Source organism: Erythrolamprus reginae, chromosome 1, assembly GCF_031021105.1.
Source record: "Erythrolamprus reginae isolate rEryReg1 chromosome 1, rEryReg1.hap1, whole genome shotgun sequence".
Taxonomy (NCBI): domain Eukaryota; kingdom Metazoa; phylum Chordata; class Lepidosauria; order Squamata; family Dipsadidae; genus Erythrolamprus; species Erythrolamprus reginae.
This window is the reverse complement of record NC_091950.1, coordinates 85,824,397-85,845,809: the sequence shown is the minus strand read 5'-3', so window position 1 is coordinate 85,845,809 and position 21,413 is coordinate 85,824,397. Positions and strand designations below refer to the sequence as shown.

The 21,413-nt window shown below is 39.2% G+C and overlaps 1 protein-coding gene across 3 annotated transcripts in view; it reads right to left on the bottom strand.

The window, feature by feature from the left end:
• The window catches only part of MAPKBP1 (mitogen-activated protein kinase binding protein 1), a 166,980-nt gene that overhangs the window by 25,932 nt on the left and 119,635 nt on the right, over positions 1-21,413 (bottom strand). For all 3 annotated transcript variants that reach the window (XM_070757379.1, XM_070757389.1, XM_070757398.1), the window contains exons 12-20: positions 20,264-20,448; positions 20,083-20,174; positions 18,960-19,085; positions 15,595-15,665; positions 14,305-14,426; positions 12,818-12,893; positions 9,330-9,441; positions 7,749-7,812; positions 6,293-6,418 (exon numbers count right to left, since the gene is read on the bottom strand). In XM_070757379.1, coding sequence (XP_070613480.1) covers positions 6,293-6,418; positions 7,749-7,812; positions 9,330-9,441; positions 12,818-12,893; positions 14,305-14,426; positions 15,595-15,665; positions 18,960-19,085; positions 20,083-20,174; positions 20,264-20,448 — 974 coding nt within the window. The remainder of the gene's footprint in view (positions 1-6,292; positions 6,419-7,748; positions 7,813-9,329; positions 9,442-12,817; positions 12,894-14,304; positions 14,427-15,594; positions 15,666-18,959; positions 19,086-20,082; positions 20,175-20,263; positions 20,449-21,413) is intronic.

The following is a 21,413-nucleotide window of genomic DNA, read 5'->3' as shown; positions in this document are numbered from 1 at the left end:
CGCCAGCTTTCCACAAGTGAAGTTAATGAGGAAGCCAGCAGGAGGCAATAATTGGTCCTTCTTCCACTGTTTTTAACCTATTCATGGCCATCCCTCTGATTTGCCTGTCAGCTGGCATGAAGATGGGTTAGCAAATGGTAGAATGGTTCACCTGAATCCCTCAGCCTGGCCACTGCCAATTTCAGAACTGTGGCTTAAAAACTCCACCTTGAAACAAATCTCAGCATAGCAAAACATAGACATCCACATGTTCTTCATTTAAGTGTCCTCACCTACCCATAGCTTGCCTTAGAGGCATTTATCTACAATATATCTGCACATACTGTGATACTTCACCATCTCCAAGTGGCCCAGGAGAGTTATAGATGGTGAGAGAGAGAGGGAAGGAAGAAAGGAAGGAAAGAAGGGAGGGAGGGAAAGAAAGAAAAATAAAGAAAGAAGGAAAGAGAAAGAGAGAGAGAAAGGAAGATAGATTTCTATGGAGTTTCTCAATCCTCCCAAAGGTGCTTTTTTAAAAAAAGGGCAACTTGACGTTATTGGGAAGGAGGGAGGGAGGCGTATAGTTGAAAGGGACCCTTTAAACAATTAAATCCAATCAGTTTAGTTAAGTCCCTTAAAAAACACACACACATAAGATATTAACATAGAAATGCTTGAAGAAATTACCAAACATTCTTGAGTAAGTAAATCAGATGTGGATATTTCTATGCCGCACCGAGTCCTTGGAGAGGGGCGGCATAGAAATCCAATCAATCAATCAACAAACAAACAAACAAACAGTAAGTAAGTAAAATAAATAAACCAACCAACCAACCAACCAACCAACAAACAAACAAACAAACAGTAAGTAAGTAAAATAAATAAACCAACCAACCAACCAACCAACCAACAAACAAACAAACAAACAAACAAACAAACTATTTTTCCCAATATGGTACCAAAGAAACTGTAATAATAAATGAAATCACATTGTTACTCAGTAACAGAGTTTTTAACGTAAAATACTGGAAAAGCAAAATATGTCTGCTTTTCAAAGTATGCTATTTAAAAATGTGGGAAAGAACACTAACTGGAAAATGGACAAAACAACAAAAAAATTCTAAAAAGAACTTATTTTACTTACAATTTCCAATTTTGAGTTATGCGAAGGAGGTAATTTTCACTAGATTATTCCTGTGACTACCAATGTCTTCTTAACAGAAATACTGAGTTTGCAAAGAATAAAAATGTGCCTTTATATGCTCTGAGACTCTGTGTTTCTAATATTGCACGGCTTTTTATTTTGCTGATGCATTGCTTAAGGTTAAAAATATAAAGGATTAGAAGGAAATAAATAGTAAGTGTCGCCATAATTGTAAATGTCACTGTGATTGTAGCTGCCAGTCAACCCTTCAGGCTGCACTCTCAGTCCATAGCCCCATAAGGGAGAGATGTCCTCATCCAGGCCCAGAGTGAGATTAACACAGTCCCTTCCTTTTCAGGAGATAGGGAAGGATGGCTCCTTTTAAAACAAGGAGAAGCGTATCAATAATGCCTCTTGATTCAGAAAGGGAAAAGCATAGCTTACACCATCTTTCCTTTTAGTAGTTGATTAAATTTTGGAAACCCCCTCAAAAGACACATTCTTTAAACACTAAGATCAATAAAGTATTTTGTTGCTGCTGCTGTTTCTTTCCTAGTGCTTATATTTTATTTATCAGTATTATTCATAATCTTGAGTGTATGTATATTTTATGTATTTTTCTTTAAGATACGCTTTGTTAATTTGTTTCAACAAGATATGACTTTCTAGTTCTTTACCAGATATGGGACCATGATTTGTTTTCTAGGAAAGATGAACTTATTCTTCTATTATTCTTTTCATCTTCCCTATTCCCTATTCCCCTCTTCTTTGACCATAACTTTGTTGCTTGTATCTTATAATTTATATTGTTTACTTAGTTTCCTAATATGATTTATGTTGATTGCTTATTTAGCATCCTATGACTATCACTAAGTGTTGCATCTTATAATTTATGATGACTATATTTTTACAATGATTATAATCATGATTTATCAGTTATTGCTTTTATGTGCACTGAGAAATTTGCACAGGAGACAAATTCCTTGTGTCCCCAATCACCCTTGGCCAATAAAGAATTCTAATATTAATATAGGATTAACAAAATCAATGATATAATTTAATCTGTTTAAATGTCATTTTTGTCTCTTTTTTTGCTATTATAACTTCATTTTGAACTGCAACACTACAAGACTAAATTTTGAATTGCAACAGTACAAGACCATTTTTTTGTAGAACATACAACCTACACAAAAGTAAGTCAGTCTCTCTTTCCTTCTCCATCTCCCCCTTCTCTTTCTCTCTCTCTCTTCATACCGCTTATGAAGAACAGCTCAAGAATTCAGAAAAGGATCCACCAAGAATCTGAAGTCTCAATAAAGCATTTAAACAAGAGAAAAAATTCTTATAAAAATAGAAGAAAGGGTCCTTGCAATGTTTAATGGCCCTCAGCTAAGTAGTTTGCCATAACAACCTGGAAGAGTAATTATCAGGTCAATCCTTGGAGATTTGGGGATGTGACATTGAATTATGCACTTCTCCCTCGCATACCCATTCTGCTTAATTTCCCCAGTTCCTATTTGTTCTAAAAACAAATGGACCTACTAAAGGTTTATTGCAGTCAGGAGGATTTATGGAGTAATTTCAAACCCCACCCTCTTCCTGCAGCCTTTGATGAGATATTGCCCTGGCAGTTATGGAATTCCAAGAATGGAGAGAACTGGATAACAACAAAAATAAAAGTGCCCATACTCCATTTTTTTAAAGTGGAAATATTCTGAATATTCAATTAAAGCTAGAGTTCCACCTGCACACTGAATACATAAGCTATAATAAGTGCCATTGTTTTTCAAATTGTATTAGTTTATCAAAATATAAAATATGGAAATACAAAGAAAAAATAATAATGAAAATATAAGGGAGGGGAAGAGAAAGGAAAAAGCATAGGGGAAAGGGGAAAAGAAAAAGAAAAAATCAATCTCTGACACTTTTTGGCACAGTGGAATAATAGCAGTAGCACATAGACTTATATACCGCTTCACACTGTTTGCAGCCCACACTGTTTGCAGCCCTATAATTAGTGCAACTCTTTTAAAAATGCTTTATACTCCAAGCACAATCTCAAATCAATAATTAGGGACAAATGCAATCATTATTTCTGTCAGTCATCAAAGTAAAGTACGATCTAAAAACAAGAAGCCGCATGTTATAGAAGAGCAACAGCACAAAATTCAGATCGTAGTTTGAACAAATGAACCCTTGTTTTTCCAGGGGCCTTATTTTGTTTTTACTGTATTTTATTTGCATCATTTCATATAACATCCTTATTCCTACAACTTTCTAAAAAGCTCAAAATGCCTGGTTCATCTCGTGACACTCTCCAAACGTATATCTACCATACTAAAGTCTGGATTACCCAACGATATTCATCATCATCTTTACTGTACAGCAAGTTAAATCAACGAAACTAAAAAGATAAAACTCAGTCGTATCTGCCAATGCTGCGACCTTAATTTAAACGCCTGTTTTCAAAGTCAAATTCACTCGCGTGATATCACACACACTTCTCAGTGTTTTTAGCCCCACATAGTGATGCTCACATAATGGCTTACGTTCTTTCAGCAAGTGGCCTTCTCTGATCTCTCCTTCTACAGCAAAACCAGAACCCAACGTAGGAACAGAAGCTGGCCAAAGAGAATGGATCGTGCTTAATCAAAGAGGTCGGACCTGTTTCCCAAACCAACTGTTGGGCTGGTATGCCTTAGATGCAACTTTCTAACCAATATCATGTGACTGACAAGCCTTGCAATACTGACAAGAAACCAGGAGCGTCTGATACAAGCCGGGCCTTAAAAAAAAAAAAGAAGAAGCAAAGCAATGCAGCTGCTGGGATGGTGAAGAGCTTGCTATAAAAAGAACACTGCTCCACAGCTCCAGAATTTTTGGCTCCAACAGGCTTCTCCCAAACTAAATAAGAACATAGAGGAAAAGGTATTACGGAGTTTTTAAATTTAAGCAACAACTCAGGATTAGAAGTATCAAGCATATCTCAAATCTATGCCAGATTGATTGATTGATTGATTTGATTTTTATGCCGCCCTTCTCCTTAGACTCAGGGCGGCTTACAACATGTTAGCAATAGCACTTTTTCACAGAACCAACATATTGCCCCCACAATCTGGGTCCTCATTTTACCCATCTCGGAAGGATGGAAGGCTGAGTCAACCTTGAGCCAGTGATGAGATTTGAACTGCTGACCTACAGATCTACAGTCAGCTTCAGTGGCCTGCAGTACTGCACTCTACCTGACACGCCACCCTGGCTCATATAGATTGAGCACCTCATTTGAACATACCCACCCTCCTTCTTCCTCATTCTCCCCAACTGCTCACTCCCCATTACACCTAGGAAACCTTGAATTTAGATCAGTGGTTCTCAACCTTTCTAATGCTGCGACTTCTTAATATAGTTCTTCATATTGTGGTGACCCCCAACCATAAGCCTAGCGCCAATTCTCCCAAAAGAGCTTTGAGCTGATTGGCAGGAAGATCAGAGGAATACCCCACTGTAAACGCCTGATTGGTCAGATTGTAAAAATACGTTCCAAGGTGCCAGAATAGAAGCTTTAGTTCCTAACATTATGGGAAATTTGTCTTTTCCCATGGTCTTAGACGACCCCTGTGAAACGGTCATTTGACCCCCAAAAGGGTCCCAACTCCCAGGTTGAAAGCCGCTGTTTTAGATGATCAGAATCCCAACAGGCTATGGTTGGAATTATTTTTAAAAGAAGTTAAATACTTTTCACAAAGCGTGCATTTATTTACTCAATTTCATATCAGTGATTCTGGATGACCCATGGAGGATTAAAAATTAAAATAGAGCTGAAGTATAATAAAAGGACATAATGGGATTCAGGGAGAACAATATATGTCAGCAAACAGAATATCAATCTTGAGGAGCCAATTATTCCTGTTTCTCATATCCAAGTAAATTAATTTTGACACAAAAAGTCCCCAGTCATTTACTTTTCTATTTTATTTTTCCTGACTTCCATTAGTCTATCTGCAAGTGTAATTTTCTCTTTCACTCTAAAATAAACCCCAGTAACTGCTAACATGCCTGTTTTATGTATTGAACGTAAGTATTTAAGAAATATTATTTGTTTTTCTGTACCTATAACAGATATTTATATCATACTATATACATGAACATCTGCAATAGAATTTAGGGTAAAAGCTTTTAAGAATGTTTAAAGAAACTGGGAAGAAGCAGCTCAATGAGAGAATGAGAATATTCAGCTTAGTTTTCCTATACAGTGGTCCCTCGATTTTCGCGGGTTCGAACTTCGCGAAATGGCTATACCACGGTTTTTCAAAAATATTAATTAAAAAATACTTTGCTGTTTTTTTCCCTATACCACGGTTTTTCTCACCCAATGACGTCATACAGCATCGCCAAACTTTCATCCGCCTTTAATAAATGGTTTTTTTTAATAAACTTTAATAAATAAACATGGTGAGTAATAATCTAAATGGTTGTTAAGGGAATGAGAAATTGCAGTTTAGGGGTTTAAAGTGTTAAGGAAAGGCTTGGGATACTGTTCATAGCCAAAAATAGTGTATTTACTTCCGCATCTCTACTTCGCGGAAATTCGACTTTCGCGGGCGGTCTCGGAACGCAACCCCCGCGAAAATCGAGGGAACACTGTACATAGTTCTAAACATGAAAAATCAACATTATCTTTTTTTTCTTTCTTCCTTCTTTCTTTTTCTTTTTTTCTTTCTTCTTTCTTTCTTTTGTTCTTTCTTTCTTTCTCTTTTTCTTTTTTCTTTCCGTCTTTCTGGCTTTCATTCATTCTATTTATTTGCTTGACAGGGCCATTTAATTCATGGATGTTCAGAAATGTGATTTGAATGAGATTCAGTTCAGTCTCTTACTGAAGTGACTTTCAAACACAAACAGTTGGAAGATCTAGACGTATTGAGAACATGTATAAACATGTTCTTCCCAACTGATTCACGGCTCTGAATCAAATCAGGTATTTCAAACCAGTCATTTTGTGTTTTAATGAAAAGTTACTCAATTCATGTTTCTTGAACTAACATATAGAACAAAATGTAATTTTGCAGATTTTTAAATTAAGTGGGTTCTCCAGAAAAAAAGGATTACAAATGTGCATAGAAAAACGGTGCATATACAAAATGTATAAAGAAAGCAAGCACTCTGTCATACCTGGTAAGACCAGCTGTTTTGCCTGGTTGAGTTTTTTCTGCTTGTTTCCCCCTTTGCTTCATATCAGCCAGCCTTTGACGCATATTGATGGTCATCTCAGAACTCAGACGCCAAATGAAAATACAGCTGAAGGCAGAACGAGAAAATTTTTAATCCAGGCATCATAGCTTGCTCTCTATATACCTGAGATTCTATAAAGTATCCCCCTACTTCATACCCATTTTCTGATAGACAGTATTTATCTTTAGGCCTCCTATTTTTAACGCTGGCACTTCAAAAGCTATAAGCTGCTAGTTTTAAATTGTATTCTCTATTTCAATCTACTTTACTTTTGATCGGGCAATTCTTAATATAAAAGGTGAAAGTTTCATTAAAAAGAGACATAATTTGGAAAGTATGGCAATGGTGACACATAATGGTGCTTAAATTTTTTATGGAAACTTTTGGGGGCTCATAGAGAACTGGAAAATAGATACATTGAAATACAGTGGTACCTCTACCTAAGAACGCCTCTACTTACAAACTTTTCTAGATAAGAATTGGGTGTTCAAGATTTTTTTTTTTGCCTCTTCTCAAGAACCATTTTCCACTTACAAGCCGAGGCTCCGAAACTGTAATCGGAAAAGGCGGGGAGAAGCCTCCGTGGGGTCTCTCTAGGAATCTCCTGGGAGGAAACAGGGCCAGAAAAGGCGGGGAGAAGCCTTTGTGGGCCCTCTCTAGGAATCTCCTGGGAGGAAACAGGGCCAGAAAAGGCGGGGAGAAGCCTTTGTGGGGCCTCTCTAGGAATCTCCTGGGAGGAAACAGGGCCAGAAAAGGCGGAGAGAAGCCTTTGTGGGGCCTCTCTAGGAATCTCCTGGGAGGAAACAGGGCCAGAAAAGGCAGAGAGAAGCCTTTGTGGGGCCTCTCTAGGAATCTCCTGGGAGGAAACAGGGCCTCCACCCCCCTGTGGTTTTCCCAATCGCATGCATTATTTGCTTTTACATTGATTCCTATGGGAACAAATGCTTCTTCTTTCAAACTTTACTACTTAAGAACCTGGTCACGGAACGAATTAAGTTCATAAGTAGAGGTACCACTGTACTTATTTTTATTGTCCCTCCCTAAATAAGCAATTGCACCACAGCAAATCAGCATTTGGGTTTCAGATTTCAAAAGTGTAATTTTGGAACACCTTAAAAGTCATAAAAATGACTCAGGTGAGGAGCACATGTGCCCTGTAAGTTGTGCAGCTCAGGAAAGCAGCATTTCACATCCTCGTTTCAGACCTAAGGAATCTCCATTTTAATTTGAAACTTGCTGACCAAGGGTGTAAAGAAGAAAACGAAGCAGGTGGGATAGTTTATCCAAGAACGCTCATTTTAAAATTATTTGCAAATCCATCCTCACTGCTTAAAACAGGAAATGCTAAGTTTCATTTTATAGATGAAATTTAAATAAAGAATATCCTTTCACGTACCTGTCACCAGAGACTGAAATCAAGTGTTTACAGTCATTACTGAACATCATCCCAGTTACAATCTCTGCAAAAATCAGAAGAACAACCATTTTTATAAAATGTCCTGGTCGAAACAACAGCCATGTGGTAGCTTGGACAGCCTTTGCATTCCTTCTGAAGATGTTTACACATATAGGTAGTCCTTGACTTACAATAGTTTGTATAGTGACCGTTCAAAGTTACAATAGCATAGAAAAAAGTGACTTATGACCGTTTTTCACGGTTATAACATCCCCATGATCATGTATTCAAAATTCAAACACTTGGCAACTAGTTCATACTAAAGACTATTGCTGTGCCCCAAAAGTCATGTGATCCTCTTTTGCGACCTTCTGACAAGCAAAGTCAATCGGGAAGCCAGATTCACTTAACAACCCGGTTGATGTTGTGAGCTGCCCTGAGTCTTCGGAGAGGGGCGGCATACAAGTATAATAAATTATTATTATTACTATTATTACTAACTTATCAACTACGGTGATTCACTTAACAACCGTGGCAAGAAAGGCCATAAAATGGGACAAAGCTCATTTAAAAAACATCTCACTTAATAGCAAAAATTTTGGGCTCAATTGTGGTTAGAAATCGAGGACTACCTCTAGCTCAAGCTCAGAGTTCAAATCTGAAGGACTACTAAGAGGGCAGCTAGGAGTTGGACAAAGGTACTGCCATCTGGTTGCTCCTGCAGGACTATTAGAGCCAGTGGTCACTGACTGTCCTAGGCATATTCAACAGGAGGTACCTGCACAAAACTGCCTGGCTTGTTCTAAGGATACAGTTTGTAATGTATATATTATATATTATTAACATTAAGAGCTGTTTCAAGGTCTTCACCTAAAAAAACAGAGGATAAATCTATTCTTAAAATATTCCACTGGCCTGGTTTTTAAAAATATTTTTATAAATAAATACACCTATCATCTCATCTACCAAAGCATCTACATATCTCATTAAATCAAAACTATTCACTAAGGCTGCATTACTATTACTATTAGTTTTTCTCATCATTCCCATCACCCATCTCTTCCTACTTATGATGGTATGACTGTAACTTGTTGCTTGTATCTCTACAGTTTATATTAATATTGATTGTTTCCTGATTGCTTATTTGACCCCTATGACAATCATTAAGTGTTGGGCCACATGATTCTTGACAAATGTATTTTTTTCTTTTATGTACACAGAGAGCATATGCACCAAAGACAAATTCCTTGTGTGTCCAATCACATTCGGCCAATTAAAAATTCTATTCTATTCTATTCTATTCTATTCTAATCTATTCTATTCTTCTATTCTATCATTTAACAGCTGGATTTTATCTTTCAAAACGAGAAACAACATCATTTCTACTTTTGGGAGGTGGAGAGGATCCTTGATGCAACCGAATACAACTTCTACACCGGAAGGACTCCATTTTACAAATGCACAAACTCCAACAAACCAACCAGGAGTTGTAACCTAGAGCCAGATGCTACATTTGCCTCTCCAAACTTCCTTCCCACCCAAAAGTTTAACTGTCTTTTGAAAGCATATTTTTTGCATTACCTGAGTGCCCGTACATTGTGGCTACACATTCGCCCGAATAGAAATCAAAGATGGAAAGGTTCTTGTCAGAACAACTGGTTGCAATGTACAGACCAGAAGGATCCATTTGTACCTGAACAAGCAACAGGAAAAAAAAGGGGGGGGGAACATGCCTGGTTATCTGTGGATAATTTCTAGGCTTCAGAAAATTGGATATACATGGTTTTGATAAGCACTAAGAACTAATGCTCTATACCAGGGGTAGGCAAAGTGGGCTCTTCTATGATTTGTGGACTTCAATTCCCAGAATTCCTAAGCCAATCATGCTAGCTCAGGAATTCTGGGAGTTGAACTCCACAAGTGGGCTCTTCTATGATTTGTGGACTTCAATTCCCAGAATTCCTAAGCCAATCATGCTAGCTCAGGAATTCTGGGAGTTGAAGTCCACAAGTCATAGAAGAGCCAACTTTGCCTACCCTTGTTCTATACCAATGATGGCGAACCTATGGCACGCGTGCTACAGGTGGCACGCGGAACCATATTGGAGGACATGAGAGACGTTGTCCAGCTGATTTTCGCCCTTGGGGAAGGCCGTTTCGCCCTCTGGAGGCTTCAGGGAAGCTTCCCTGAAGCCCCAGATTGCAAAGAACAGCCCAATGGGAAAGCCAAAAGTCCATTTTTCCAAACGTCCAGTGTGCCCATTTGGCTGTTTTTTCACTGTCCCAAGCTTCAATGGGGCCTGTGCGCACGCGCGGGGATGCGGGGGGGATTGTGCACATTCATAGATGAAAGCATGGGGGGAGGGAATGGGTGTAGGCATGTGCCATCACTGCTCTATACTTAATGACTCTTTCATACTTCATGCCAGTTACACCCATCCTGGGAAAATACAAGTGGCTCAAAACATCTGGGAATCCCAGGTTGGGAAAGGCTGCTTTATGTTGCAATCTGTATTTGCCACCAAACCAGTTTTTCCCACTATGATTATGCAAAGCCCAGAGTGGATTCAAGCCAGAAAATTGAGCCAGCTTGGATCCATGTGTTTATCTTTAATAGCGGGTAAATCAATGCAATGTCTGTATTTGCAACTCATCCAAGGCTCGCACAAGTCGTGATGCAGATTTCGGACAAATTATTGTTCCTTCAATTCATCTTTGCAAACGAATGCATTAGGTGAAAATGTGGCCCTTAGGTAGGAATAAAAACACAATCAAACAAATCTGCTATTATATGTAGAAAATCAGGTAACAAACATAACAAAATATGCAGTTTCATGAATGCATTTTAGTATTGTTTTTAATTACTTGTATTAAATGTCTACGGAGATTCTCAGTCATCCAGGGTATGGTTTTCAAGAGGCACCTAGACTGGTTTTTATTTGGAGCCTTTTCTCTTCTTCTCCAAGAAGCTTCCTCAGTTCTGACTGGATGGTGGGGAATGGAAGGATTTAAAGGAGTAGAAAGGGAATATAATAAGAATAATAATCCCCACCATCCAGTCAGAGCTGAAGAAGCTTCTTGGATGAGAAGCGAAACATCTTCAAATAAAACCCAAAAAGTTCAATTGCCTCTTGAAAAAGCACCTTTGGGATTACTTATATTTGGGATTATTTCTCCAGGTCCCATTGACCAAACAATGTCGTCTGGCGGGGCCTAGGGGAAGAGCCTTCTCTGTGGTGGCCCTAGCCCTCTGGAATCAACTCCCCCTGGAGATTCGAACCGCTCCCACCCTCCTTGCTTTCGTAAAAGCTTGAAGATCTACCTATGTCACCAGGCATGGGGCAACTAATGTATCCCCCTTTTCTGACCATTAAAGTTATGAGTGGGTATGATTGTGTAGTATCGACTGTTTTTAAGAAAATGGGTTTTAGCTGCAGTTTTAATTACAGTATTAGATTTGTTTCTGTATTGTTTTATTGTTGTTGTAGACCGCCCCAAGTCTTCGGAGAGGGGCGGCCTACAAATCTAATAAATTATTGTTGTTGTTGTTGTTGTTGTTGTTATTATTATTATTATTATTATTATTATTATTATTATTTTATGACTATCAATTGATTAGAAAATGAAAGAATCATCCAAGGATACTCAGCACTGATTTAGGCATAAACTGCTTATTGCTTGATCTCTTGTGGAAATACTGCTGCCAGAAATTTTTTTTCCTGCAATAAATTCCGGGGATCCTCAAACTAGAAAACAGCTTCAGGTGCTGAAAAAAAAAGCGATCATAAAACTGTCACGTACAGTATGCAGGAACCTCCCAAGGTCTTGGAGGGAGAGTTCCAGGATTTGTAAGGCTCACATACAATGAAAAGAATGCCTATGGATTAAATATGCAGCACAGTCAGATTTTTGTGTATATGGGTCAGCAGAGAACAGCAACAGGGAAATTAGACACAGCTGCTACTTTTTTTTTTTTTAAAGCATTGATTAAAGAACCTTTCTAAGCCATTATTCATATGCTCTTCCATTGTTAGTGCAGAAGGATTCAAAATGTGAAATTTATGAAGCTCAGCTAATTTTTAGAAGACTAGGCATCAATCTTGTTCTCTTTTGTCTTCGTGAGCTTTTCTTTAATTTGCAGCTGGAATACTTGGCCAATCTATGAACCATTTTGTAGCTTACACAAATCCATCAGTAAATACCATTCCGCAGGGTGTTAAGTACAGTGATACCTTGTCTTACAAACTTAATTGGTTCCGAGATGAGGTTCTTAAAGTGAAAAGTTTGTAAGACGTAACAGTGTTTCCCATAGGAATCAATGGAAAAGCAATTAATGCATGCAATTCACCCCTTTTGCCAGCTGAAGCGCCTGTTTTTGCGTTGCTGGGATTCATAGGAAACCCCACCTCCGGACATCTGTGTTTTTGCGATGCTGCACGGGAATCCCAGCATCGCAAAAACGAGTGCTTTGCTGGCAACGGAAGTCCGGGGGTGACGTTTCCCAGCGAAGGGAGCATCAGTGAAATCGCAGCATCACAAAACATCAAAATCCTCGAAACCCCATCTCCGGACCTCTGTGTTTTTGCAATGCTGCGATTTCACTGAGGCTCCCCTCGCTGGGAAACCCCACCTCCAGACTTCCGTTGTCAGCGAAGCACCCATTTTTACACTGCTGGGATTCCCCTGCAGCATCACAAAAACATGGAAGTCCAGAGGTGGACTTTCCCATGGAGGGGAGCCTCAAGGGAATCCCAGCAGTGCAAAAAAGGGTGCTTCACTGGCAACAGAAGTCCGGAGGTGGGGCATTTCAGTGGCACTGGTGGGTTTGTAAGGTGAAAATAGTGTGTAAGAAGAGGCAAAAAAATCTGAAACCCCGGGTTTGTATCTCGAAAAGTTTGTATGACGAGGCGTTTGTAAGACGAGGTATCACTGTATTTCATGTGAGATAAATCTAATTTAAAATCTTACTCTCCAATTAGAATGATAAGCTGGAAAAACATAGCGGGCATAAAACAAAGAAATGGGGTATAGAGAACAAGATGGCGGAGGCAGAGTTAACAAAGGCCTTACTTTAATTAGAGTGCCATCCTCACTTTGAGATCCCTTGTATAGTTTCTTTTGCTTCCCACTGCTGATGTTGAAAATCCTAAAATGAAATTCAGACATACAGTAAAAAGAAACTCCTCTATCAAAACTATTTATTTGTGGTTTATTTGTGCAATCAGCAAAATGTCTCTGGAAAATTATCAAAACGAGTACAATATTGTTCTTACGCCTAAATGCTGCATTTATAAATTCCATATAGTTGCTCACAGCTAACAGAAATACCTTTATCTCAATGAATTTTTCTATCTGTTGTTGTTTTTTTTAAAAAAAACCTCTCTCTCTGTACTACAGCAACTCTTGCCAAACTAGACAAAATAGTACAAAATATCATAGGACAAAACATTCTGAACTAAGGTACCTCAAATGCATAAAGAACTTCCAGCATCACATACATATCTTGCGGTCACATAATTGCATTTCAGGTGCTTTGCAACCTGTTCACACTTTGATCAGTTGCCAAGCGTTCCACGATCATGTAATCTCTGGTTGCAATTTTCTCTGCTGGCTTCCCCAGAAAATCAATAGGAAAGCTGGCAGGGAAGGTTGTGCCACCTGCAGACAAGACTCCCTCTCATCCTTAAGGAACTTCCTGTCAAGGGTAACTGAACTCTTTCTCCAGGCTACAGAAACAGAGATAAGATCTTAAGGGTCTGATCTCCACGTTTGCCTGGCGGAGGGCTTCTCTTCTGCACATAGAGGGCAGATGAATACCTTCCCGTGGCTACAGAAATGGAACTCAGGTCCTGAAGATCTGTGCTCAATTTCTTAAGTCCTTTGGAGGAGTCCCCCCACCATATGGAGGGGAGATGAAATCCTTCAGTAGGCAGCTCTTTCGTTCCGTCCGCTTAATAACTTGGACATTGCTTAACAACTGCAGGGAGTATGGGCGTCTACCTTAAGTTAGACATTAATGACCACTCAACAACTGAGATTCCAGTCTTAATTGTGGTTTTAAGTCAAGAACTTCTTGTACATTGGAATCCTAGATATACCTATTCACAGGTAGGTCCAGTGGATTTGGTGAGGCCTGCTCCAAATTATGAGGAAAAGACAATATCAAAATGTTCAAAGCCATAACTTTAACTTCGGGGGGGGGGAGCTAATTAAACATGAAAAAGTCTCTTTAAAAAAATAAGATGAAAATTATATGTCTTCTCAGAAAAACAAAGCAAGATTATTTTAAGTTTAATAGAATATCTAAGAAACATGTGCTTCAAAGAGTCTATGGAGAGGGGCATCATACAAATCTAACAAATAAATAAATAAACAAACAAGTAAATAAATAAGTAAATAAGTAAGTAAATAAGTAAATAAGTAAATAAGCAAATAAGTAAATAGACATGTCCTAGCTAGGTCAAAATTTAATTTTCTTCCAATAATATTATTTTAAAAATATAAGCTTTACAGATATACTTGAGCTAGGAAGCTTCTATTATGATTTATGAACTGACCTGATGTTGCGGTCTTGGCATCCAATAGCTGCATATTTCCAGTTTGGGTCCACATCCATATCATAAAGAGTAGTCTTCCTAACAACATGATGTGTACGAGTAAAGTGGACCCCATCATTTGTCTAAACATAAGAAATACAATAGCAATAACACCTCCACAACATTTAATCAAATACTGTATTTTTTAGAGTATAAGACACACATTTTTCCCCAGTAAAAGTGTTGGTACGTCTTATACACCGAATACAGCCATTTTTTTTGTCCTGAAACCCTGCCCTCATGTCGCATTTTTGGCGAAAAATGGGCCAGTTTTTCACAAAAATGGGGTGGGCAGAGGGTCTGGGAAACCTTCAGGGAGCTCCTGGGTGCTGGAGGATGGCAAAATGCCTCAATTTGTGTGAAAAAACAGTGAAAAATGGCCCATTTTTCACAAAAATTGAGGCATTTTTGCCATTCCTTAGCACCCAGGAGTTCTCTGCAGGTTTCCCAGACCCTTTGCCCACCTCATTTTTGCAAAAAAAGACCTGGTGAAAAATGGTCTGTTTTTTTGCAAAAATGGGGCTGCTTTTGTCTTATAATTACTCCATCTAGCATGACTGGAGAAGGAATTCTGAGAGTTAAAGTCCACTAATCTTAAAACTGTCAAGTTTTATGGGTTAGGGGTTAGGGGATAGGGGTTAGGGATTAGGTGTGCAAGAGTCTTCAAGCTTGGCAAGTTTAAGACTTGGAAATTCAACTTCCATTCCTGAGCTAACATGACTGGAGGACGAATTCTGGGAGTTGACATTCACTAGTCTTACAGCTGTCAAGTTTGAAGTTTGTAAAAAGTGTACATGTTTGTAAAAAGCATTCTGCTACACTCGTATTTTATTAAATAATATATTACTACATTAATATTAATAATACCATTACTATTTGGTTCAGAATACTTTTTTCCTTGTTTTTCACCTCTAAAATCTAAGTGCATCTTAAACTTTGGTATGCCTTATATTCCGAAAAATATGGTAGTATTAGTGCACATGTACAATATCCCCCCCCCCCCCCGGAACTGTGTGTGTCTCACCAGGAAATGTAAGAAAGAAAAGACTACAATGAGACAGTGATCAAACAATGATCAAACAATGATCAGTCCTGTTATAGAGTTCCTAACATGTGATTTTTAAAAAATGCATTGACCAAATGGAAGCCACAATGCCTAGAATATTATCCAAAGATTTTGCTCCTATTACCCCACCCACTTAGAATCTACAACACATGTTACATGAAGAGTAACTACTCCAATGGAATTACCTTCTGTGCAGTGCGGAAATAGATGCTCTTATCTGCACCACAGCTGATCATTCTCACCTTTCCATCGTTGGCTGAAGGGGGAAAAAAAGGGCAATCAAATGCTTTTTCATTTCTTCTACCCTGTTTCCCCGAAAATAAGACAGCATCTTATATTAATTTTTGCTCCCAAAGATGTGCTACGTCTTATTTTCAGGGGATGTCTTATTTTTTTTAATGAAAAAGAATTCACATTTATTGCTGAACTAAGAAAATGAACCTTTATTACATACTGTACAGTAGTTGTCATCACAAACCAGCATAACCAGACAAACTGTGAATCCTATCAAGAATTTCTTACTACTATCATACCATTATGTACTACTACCATGTTGGATGTATTTTAAATTTGATTGATGCAGCGTTTTGGGATGCAATTTATGGACAGCCGTGTTGTATATGTTCTGTTCGGGAATGTTGCGAAACGAAACGTCTCCTATGTCTTACTTTTGGGGGTGACTCATTTTCGGGAAAACAGGGGATGTGATCTTATTCATGCCTTACACTTTTTCTCAATCAGGGGTCTCCAAACATGGCAACTTTAGGACTTATTGACTTCAACTCCCAGAAATCTCCAGCCTGACTGGGCTATTCTGAGAGATGAAATCCACAAGTCTAAAGTGGCCAGGTTTGGGGACCTCCAATCTAGATAAATCATTTTCACTCCTACTATGTTGTAAGGGGGAAAAGTCACATTTTCTTACTTTAGAGGCATTCAGCCCACCTAAAGAGCCTCTCTCATTCTTTTCTGACATTGCAATTAAGTTTAGGGAAATCTGTCCAGGACATCAAAAAAAAGTGCTCTCCTTCTTCTCAGTCCTACCACCTCCAGCCTGTGCAGATGGTAAGGGGAGAGCTGATTCTATCTGTACCATCAGAATCCAAATTTGGGTTGTCCACATGCTATAATAATAATAATAATAATAATAATAATAATAATAATAATAATAATAATAATTATTATTATTATTATTATTTATTGGATTTGTATGCCGCCCCTCTCCGTAGACTCGGGGCGGCTAACAACAATGATAAAAAATGCATGTGACAATCCAATAATAAAACAACTAAAAACCCTTATTATAAAACCAAACATACACACAAACATACCATGCATAACTTGTAATGGCCTTGGGGGAAGGAATATCTCAACTCCCCCATGCCTGGTGGTATAAATGAGTCTTGAGTAGTTTACAAAAGACAGGGAGGGTGGGGGCAATTCTAATCTCCCGGGGGAGTTGGTTCCAGAGGGCCGGGGCCGCCACAGAGAAGGCTCTTCCCCTGGGGCCCGTCAAACGACATTGTTTAGTCGACGGGACCTGGAGAAGGCCAACTCTGTGGGACCTTATTGGTCGCTTGGATTCGTGCGGTAGCAGGCGGTTCCGGAGGTAGTCTGGTCCAAATTAATTAAGGTTAGAGAAAGAATCTGTCTCCAAAGTTAAGACAACAAACAACTGTCCTTGACATACTAATTAATTCAACCAGAGAATCATTAGTGGCCACAAGATGGCTCAGCAATTAAGGGCCATTCTATATGATAATAATGAACTTTATTAGCCATATGTTCATTTTATCACTGCCCTCTATGGACCACTTTAAACACTTGCAGGACTACAAGTTCAGAACTAATTATTTTTGAAGGCTACTCTGTGTGGATAAAGTACAGCAAACCATTGCCATATTTTTCATTAGATGAGAGAAGAATTGACTATTTAGAAAAGTTAGAACACCTTACTATTTGGAAAATACGATTCTTTGAACAAGGTATAATTGGATAATCACACAATGAATCATTACGGCATCTACTTTAACTTCATGCTAGAAGGCAGGAATATTTTCCCATTACAATCGCACCACAAATTAGTCTTTAGAAACTGAATGACAAATTAGAGGATCAGTATGCTACAAGCTGCTCTATAAACAATTCTATAACACAAAGCAAAATAACCAAACACAGTGTAGAAATTTGGGGCAAAACAATTTTACAGAAAATATTTTGTCTGCTAACTACAGTAAACCAAAAAGCTGTCAGGCCTGGAAACCATCTTTTGTATTGCGCTTCAATTTACTACTGTGGGGGAACTGGGAGGGGAGATTGTATGGAGTATTGGTGATGTACAGTCATAACAATATCCTTTTCTTGCAAGTGTCAAGGTCATCTTGCCCTGCACCTGGAGGAGAGTGATTAGGCAACACCTCAAGGTGGGACTGTGCATTGATTAAACCATGTGATGGATTTGTGGGTGCTGGGAAGGGGCTTGGACTTTCCTTTGGGGTGGGGGGAACCCAAAGCTTTCAGATTCAGATCTCTAATTAAATGGAACTTTGAGGAACCTCATGCTTCGGAGTTTTCTTTTGGTGGGGGTATTACTTGGAACCCTGTTACAAACATTTAGTATTCACGTTCTACACCAGAGATGGACAGCGTATTGCAGATATTGTTAATAAACTATAACATTCAACATCCTTATTGCTGATTGGAGCTGTGTGAACTTTTAGTTTCAGCAGCATTTGGAAGACTGCATATTGTATAATCCTGCTCTAAGTTTACAAATTGTTTTCCCACTACAGTGGTTCCTCGATTTTCGCAGGTTCGAACTTCGCGAAACGGCTATACCACGGTTTTTCAAAAATATTAATTAAAAAATACTTTGCGGTTTTTTTCCCTATACCACAGTTTTTCCCGCCCAATGACATCATACGTCATCGCCAAACTTTCGTCCGCCTTTAATAAATATTTTTTAATAAACTTTAATAAATAAACATGGTGAGTAATAATCTAAATGGTTGCTAAGGGAATGAGAAATTGCAGTTTAGGGGTTTAAAGTGTTAAGGGATGGCTTGTGATACTGTTCATAGCCAAAAATAGTGTATTTACTTCCGCATCTCTACTTCGCGGAAATTCGACTTTCGCGGGCGGTCTCGGAACGCATCCCCCGCGAAAATCAAGGGAACACTGTAATGGGATAGCAATAGTAATAGCATTTAGATTTATATCTCGCTTCACAGTATTTTTCAGCTCTCTCTAAACAGTTTACACAGTCAGCATATTGCCCCCAACAATCTGGGTCCTCATTTTACCGACCTCGGAAGGATAAAAGGCTGAGTCAACCTTCAGCCAGTGAGAATCAAACTGCTGGCAGCCAGTAGTCAGCAGAAGTAACCCGCAGTACTGCAATCTAACCACTGCGCCAACATGGATAATTACTAATAAGGACAAGAACTTGGATCTTATGAAAAAGTAGGGTGACAAAACCTTGTTAGATCACCAAGAGCTGCTATCAAACAAGCAAATAAAATTTGCTGATTCGTAAACAGAATTGTAGTACCTGCAAATTTCACTGCAGTTATGGAAGATGAATGTTCATCCAGGGTTTGTTGTAGGCTATAGTCCTTCTCTGCATCCAAGACATGAATCAATCTATCTCGACTTGCGGATGCTAGAAGCTTCAATCCTGTTAAGGAGACAAAAAAGGAGTAGAATGCTTATTTATCTGAGGTTCTTTGACAATAATTGATGAATACATTGGCATCTGGACAATAGACACAGATGTTTCATGGAATTAAAAAGAAGCAGCATATTGTGAACTTGGGTTATTAGGGCTACCAAGGAACGCTGGGGCAATATATCCGGCCAAGTCCTTTGCAATAACTTTCATCAGAAACAGGACTAGTGAAAAGAGACGGAGACAAACTCCCAGACATACAGTGGTACCTCAGTTCTCGACCACAATCCGTTCCAGAAGTGTGGTCGAGAACCGATTTGGTCGAGAACCGAATTAATTTATCCCATAGGAAATAGTGGAAATGGATTTAATTGATTCCCAGCCCATTGACTTGCTGGGAACCAATTAAATCTACAGTATTTCCTCCATTTCCTATGGGATAAAGATCTGAGGGGATGGGGTGAGAGGGAATGGGAGTTGGAATCCCGACACGCCCCTCCTGGCCGCCCTCTTAACAGCTGCCCAGTCTCTACCTTGTAACTGCTCCAAGCTGCTGGAAGGGTAGGGCTGGCTGCAATGCCGGCAACTTCAGGGGGCTCCTTTCCTCAGCGGTTCAGTTGGTTACATGCAGGCAGCTGCACCAACTTTTTCTTTCCCGGCGGCTCCGGCGGCTTCCCTTCATCACGTGACGTTCCTGACGCTGCTGCTGCTCCTCGAAGGGAAGCCGCTGGAGCCGCCGCTGCTGGGAAAGAAAAAGTTGGTGCATCTGCCTGCATGTAACCAACTGAACCACTGAGGAAAGGAGCCCCCCGAAGCTGCCGCTATTGCAGCCAGCCCTACCCTTCCTGCAGCTTGGAGCAGTTACAAGGTATAGACTGGGCGGCTGTTAAGAGGGCGGCCAGGAGGGGCATGTCGGGATTCCAACTCCCATTCCCTCTCACCTCGTCCCCTCAGATCTTACATTTCGGATAGTAAACAATGAATCATTCAGTCAGTCAAATCTTACCTGTCTCTGGTCTGGAATATTCCAGGCAGAGGATTTCGGAATCATGGGCTTCTACCTTCAGCATCTCTCTCAGGGGTTTTAATTCATAGATCCTGAAAATTATACAAGCAAGTAAGCAGTTAGGAGGATTCTTTTGGAGTTATTACACAGGGGCACATTCTTCAAAACGCGAAAGGTTTACCTGAGAGTGCCTATCCTATCACCTGAGGCCAGGTGCTCCCCAGTAGGGCTCACGCACACTGTGCGAATCCCCACTTTTGTATCTATGGCCTGTGTGTCAGCCTTCTCTACACCTCCAGCAGTATTGTACTCTGTGTCCAAGAGGGGCTGAGTGTTTTCATCTACATAGATGATTTTCATCAAATCCTAATGAGACAAAACAAAAGATTTCATTTGAAGCAAGCGGATGATAGCAAAGGGAAGCACAGAATAAAAGCAGTAGTGAATGCTAATATTTCTCTTAATATCAATAACAAAAAGACAAACTACACCATGGCATAGCAAAAAAAAAAAAAAAAGTAATAATAATCCCAATCTTTCTAGCAAGCTTAACTGAGACCTGTGAATCAGGGTTGGAAAATGATATTACCTTTTGGCTACAAGAATATCTCTGGGACCGCCTTCTGTCACACGAATCCCAGCGACCAGTTAGATCCCACAGAGTTGGCCTTCCCCGGGTCCCGTCAATTAAACAATGTCGTTTGGCGGGACCCAGGGGAAGAGCCTTCTCTGTGGCGGCCCCGACCCTTTGGAACCAACTCCCCCCAGATATCAGAGTTGCCCACACCCTCCTTGCCTTTCGTAAGCTCCTTAAAACCCACCTCTCTCATCAGGCACGGGGGAATTGAGACTTTCCCTTCCCCTAGGCTTATAAAATTTATGCATGGTATGTTAGTATGTATGATTGGTTTCTAAATTGGGGTTTTAAATTAACTTAAATATTAGATTTGTTTACATTGTATTATTGTTGCTGTTAGCCGCCCCGAGTCTGCGGAGAGGGGCGGCATACAAATCTGATAAATAAATAAATAAACAAATAAATAAATAAATAAATAACAAATAAATAAATAACAAATAAATAAATAACAAATAAATAAATACATAAGGCTAAAAATGTACATGGATACAGGGCAGTAATGCAAGAATATAACTTCACAAACAGTTTTCACACAAGGCCCTGTAATGCACTGTGGAAATAAAAATTGCCCCACAAAAGTGCTATAAATCCCATAGCATTATGTAATTAATTTGTTTCAAGCCCATTTTTTTCCACCACATTGTTCTATAGAAACATGGTTGAATGCATTAAAACTGTAGATAGAGAAGAAGAA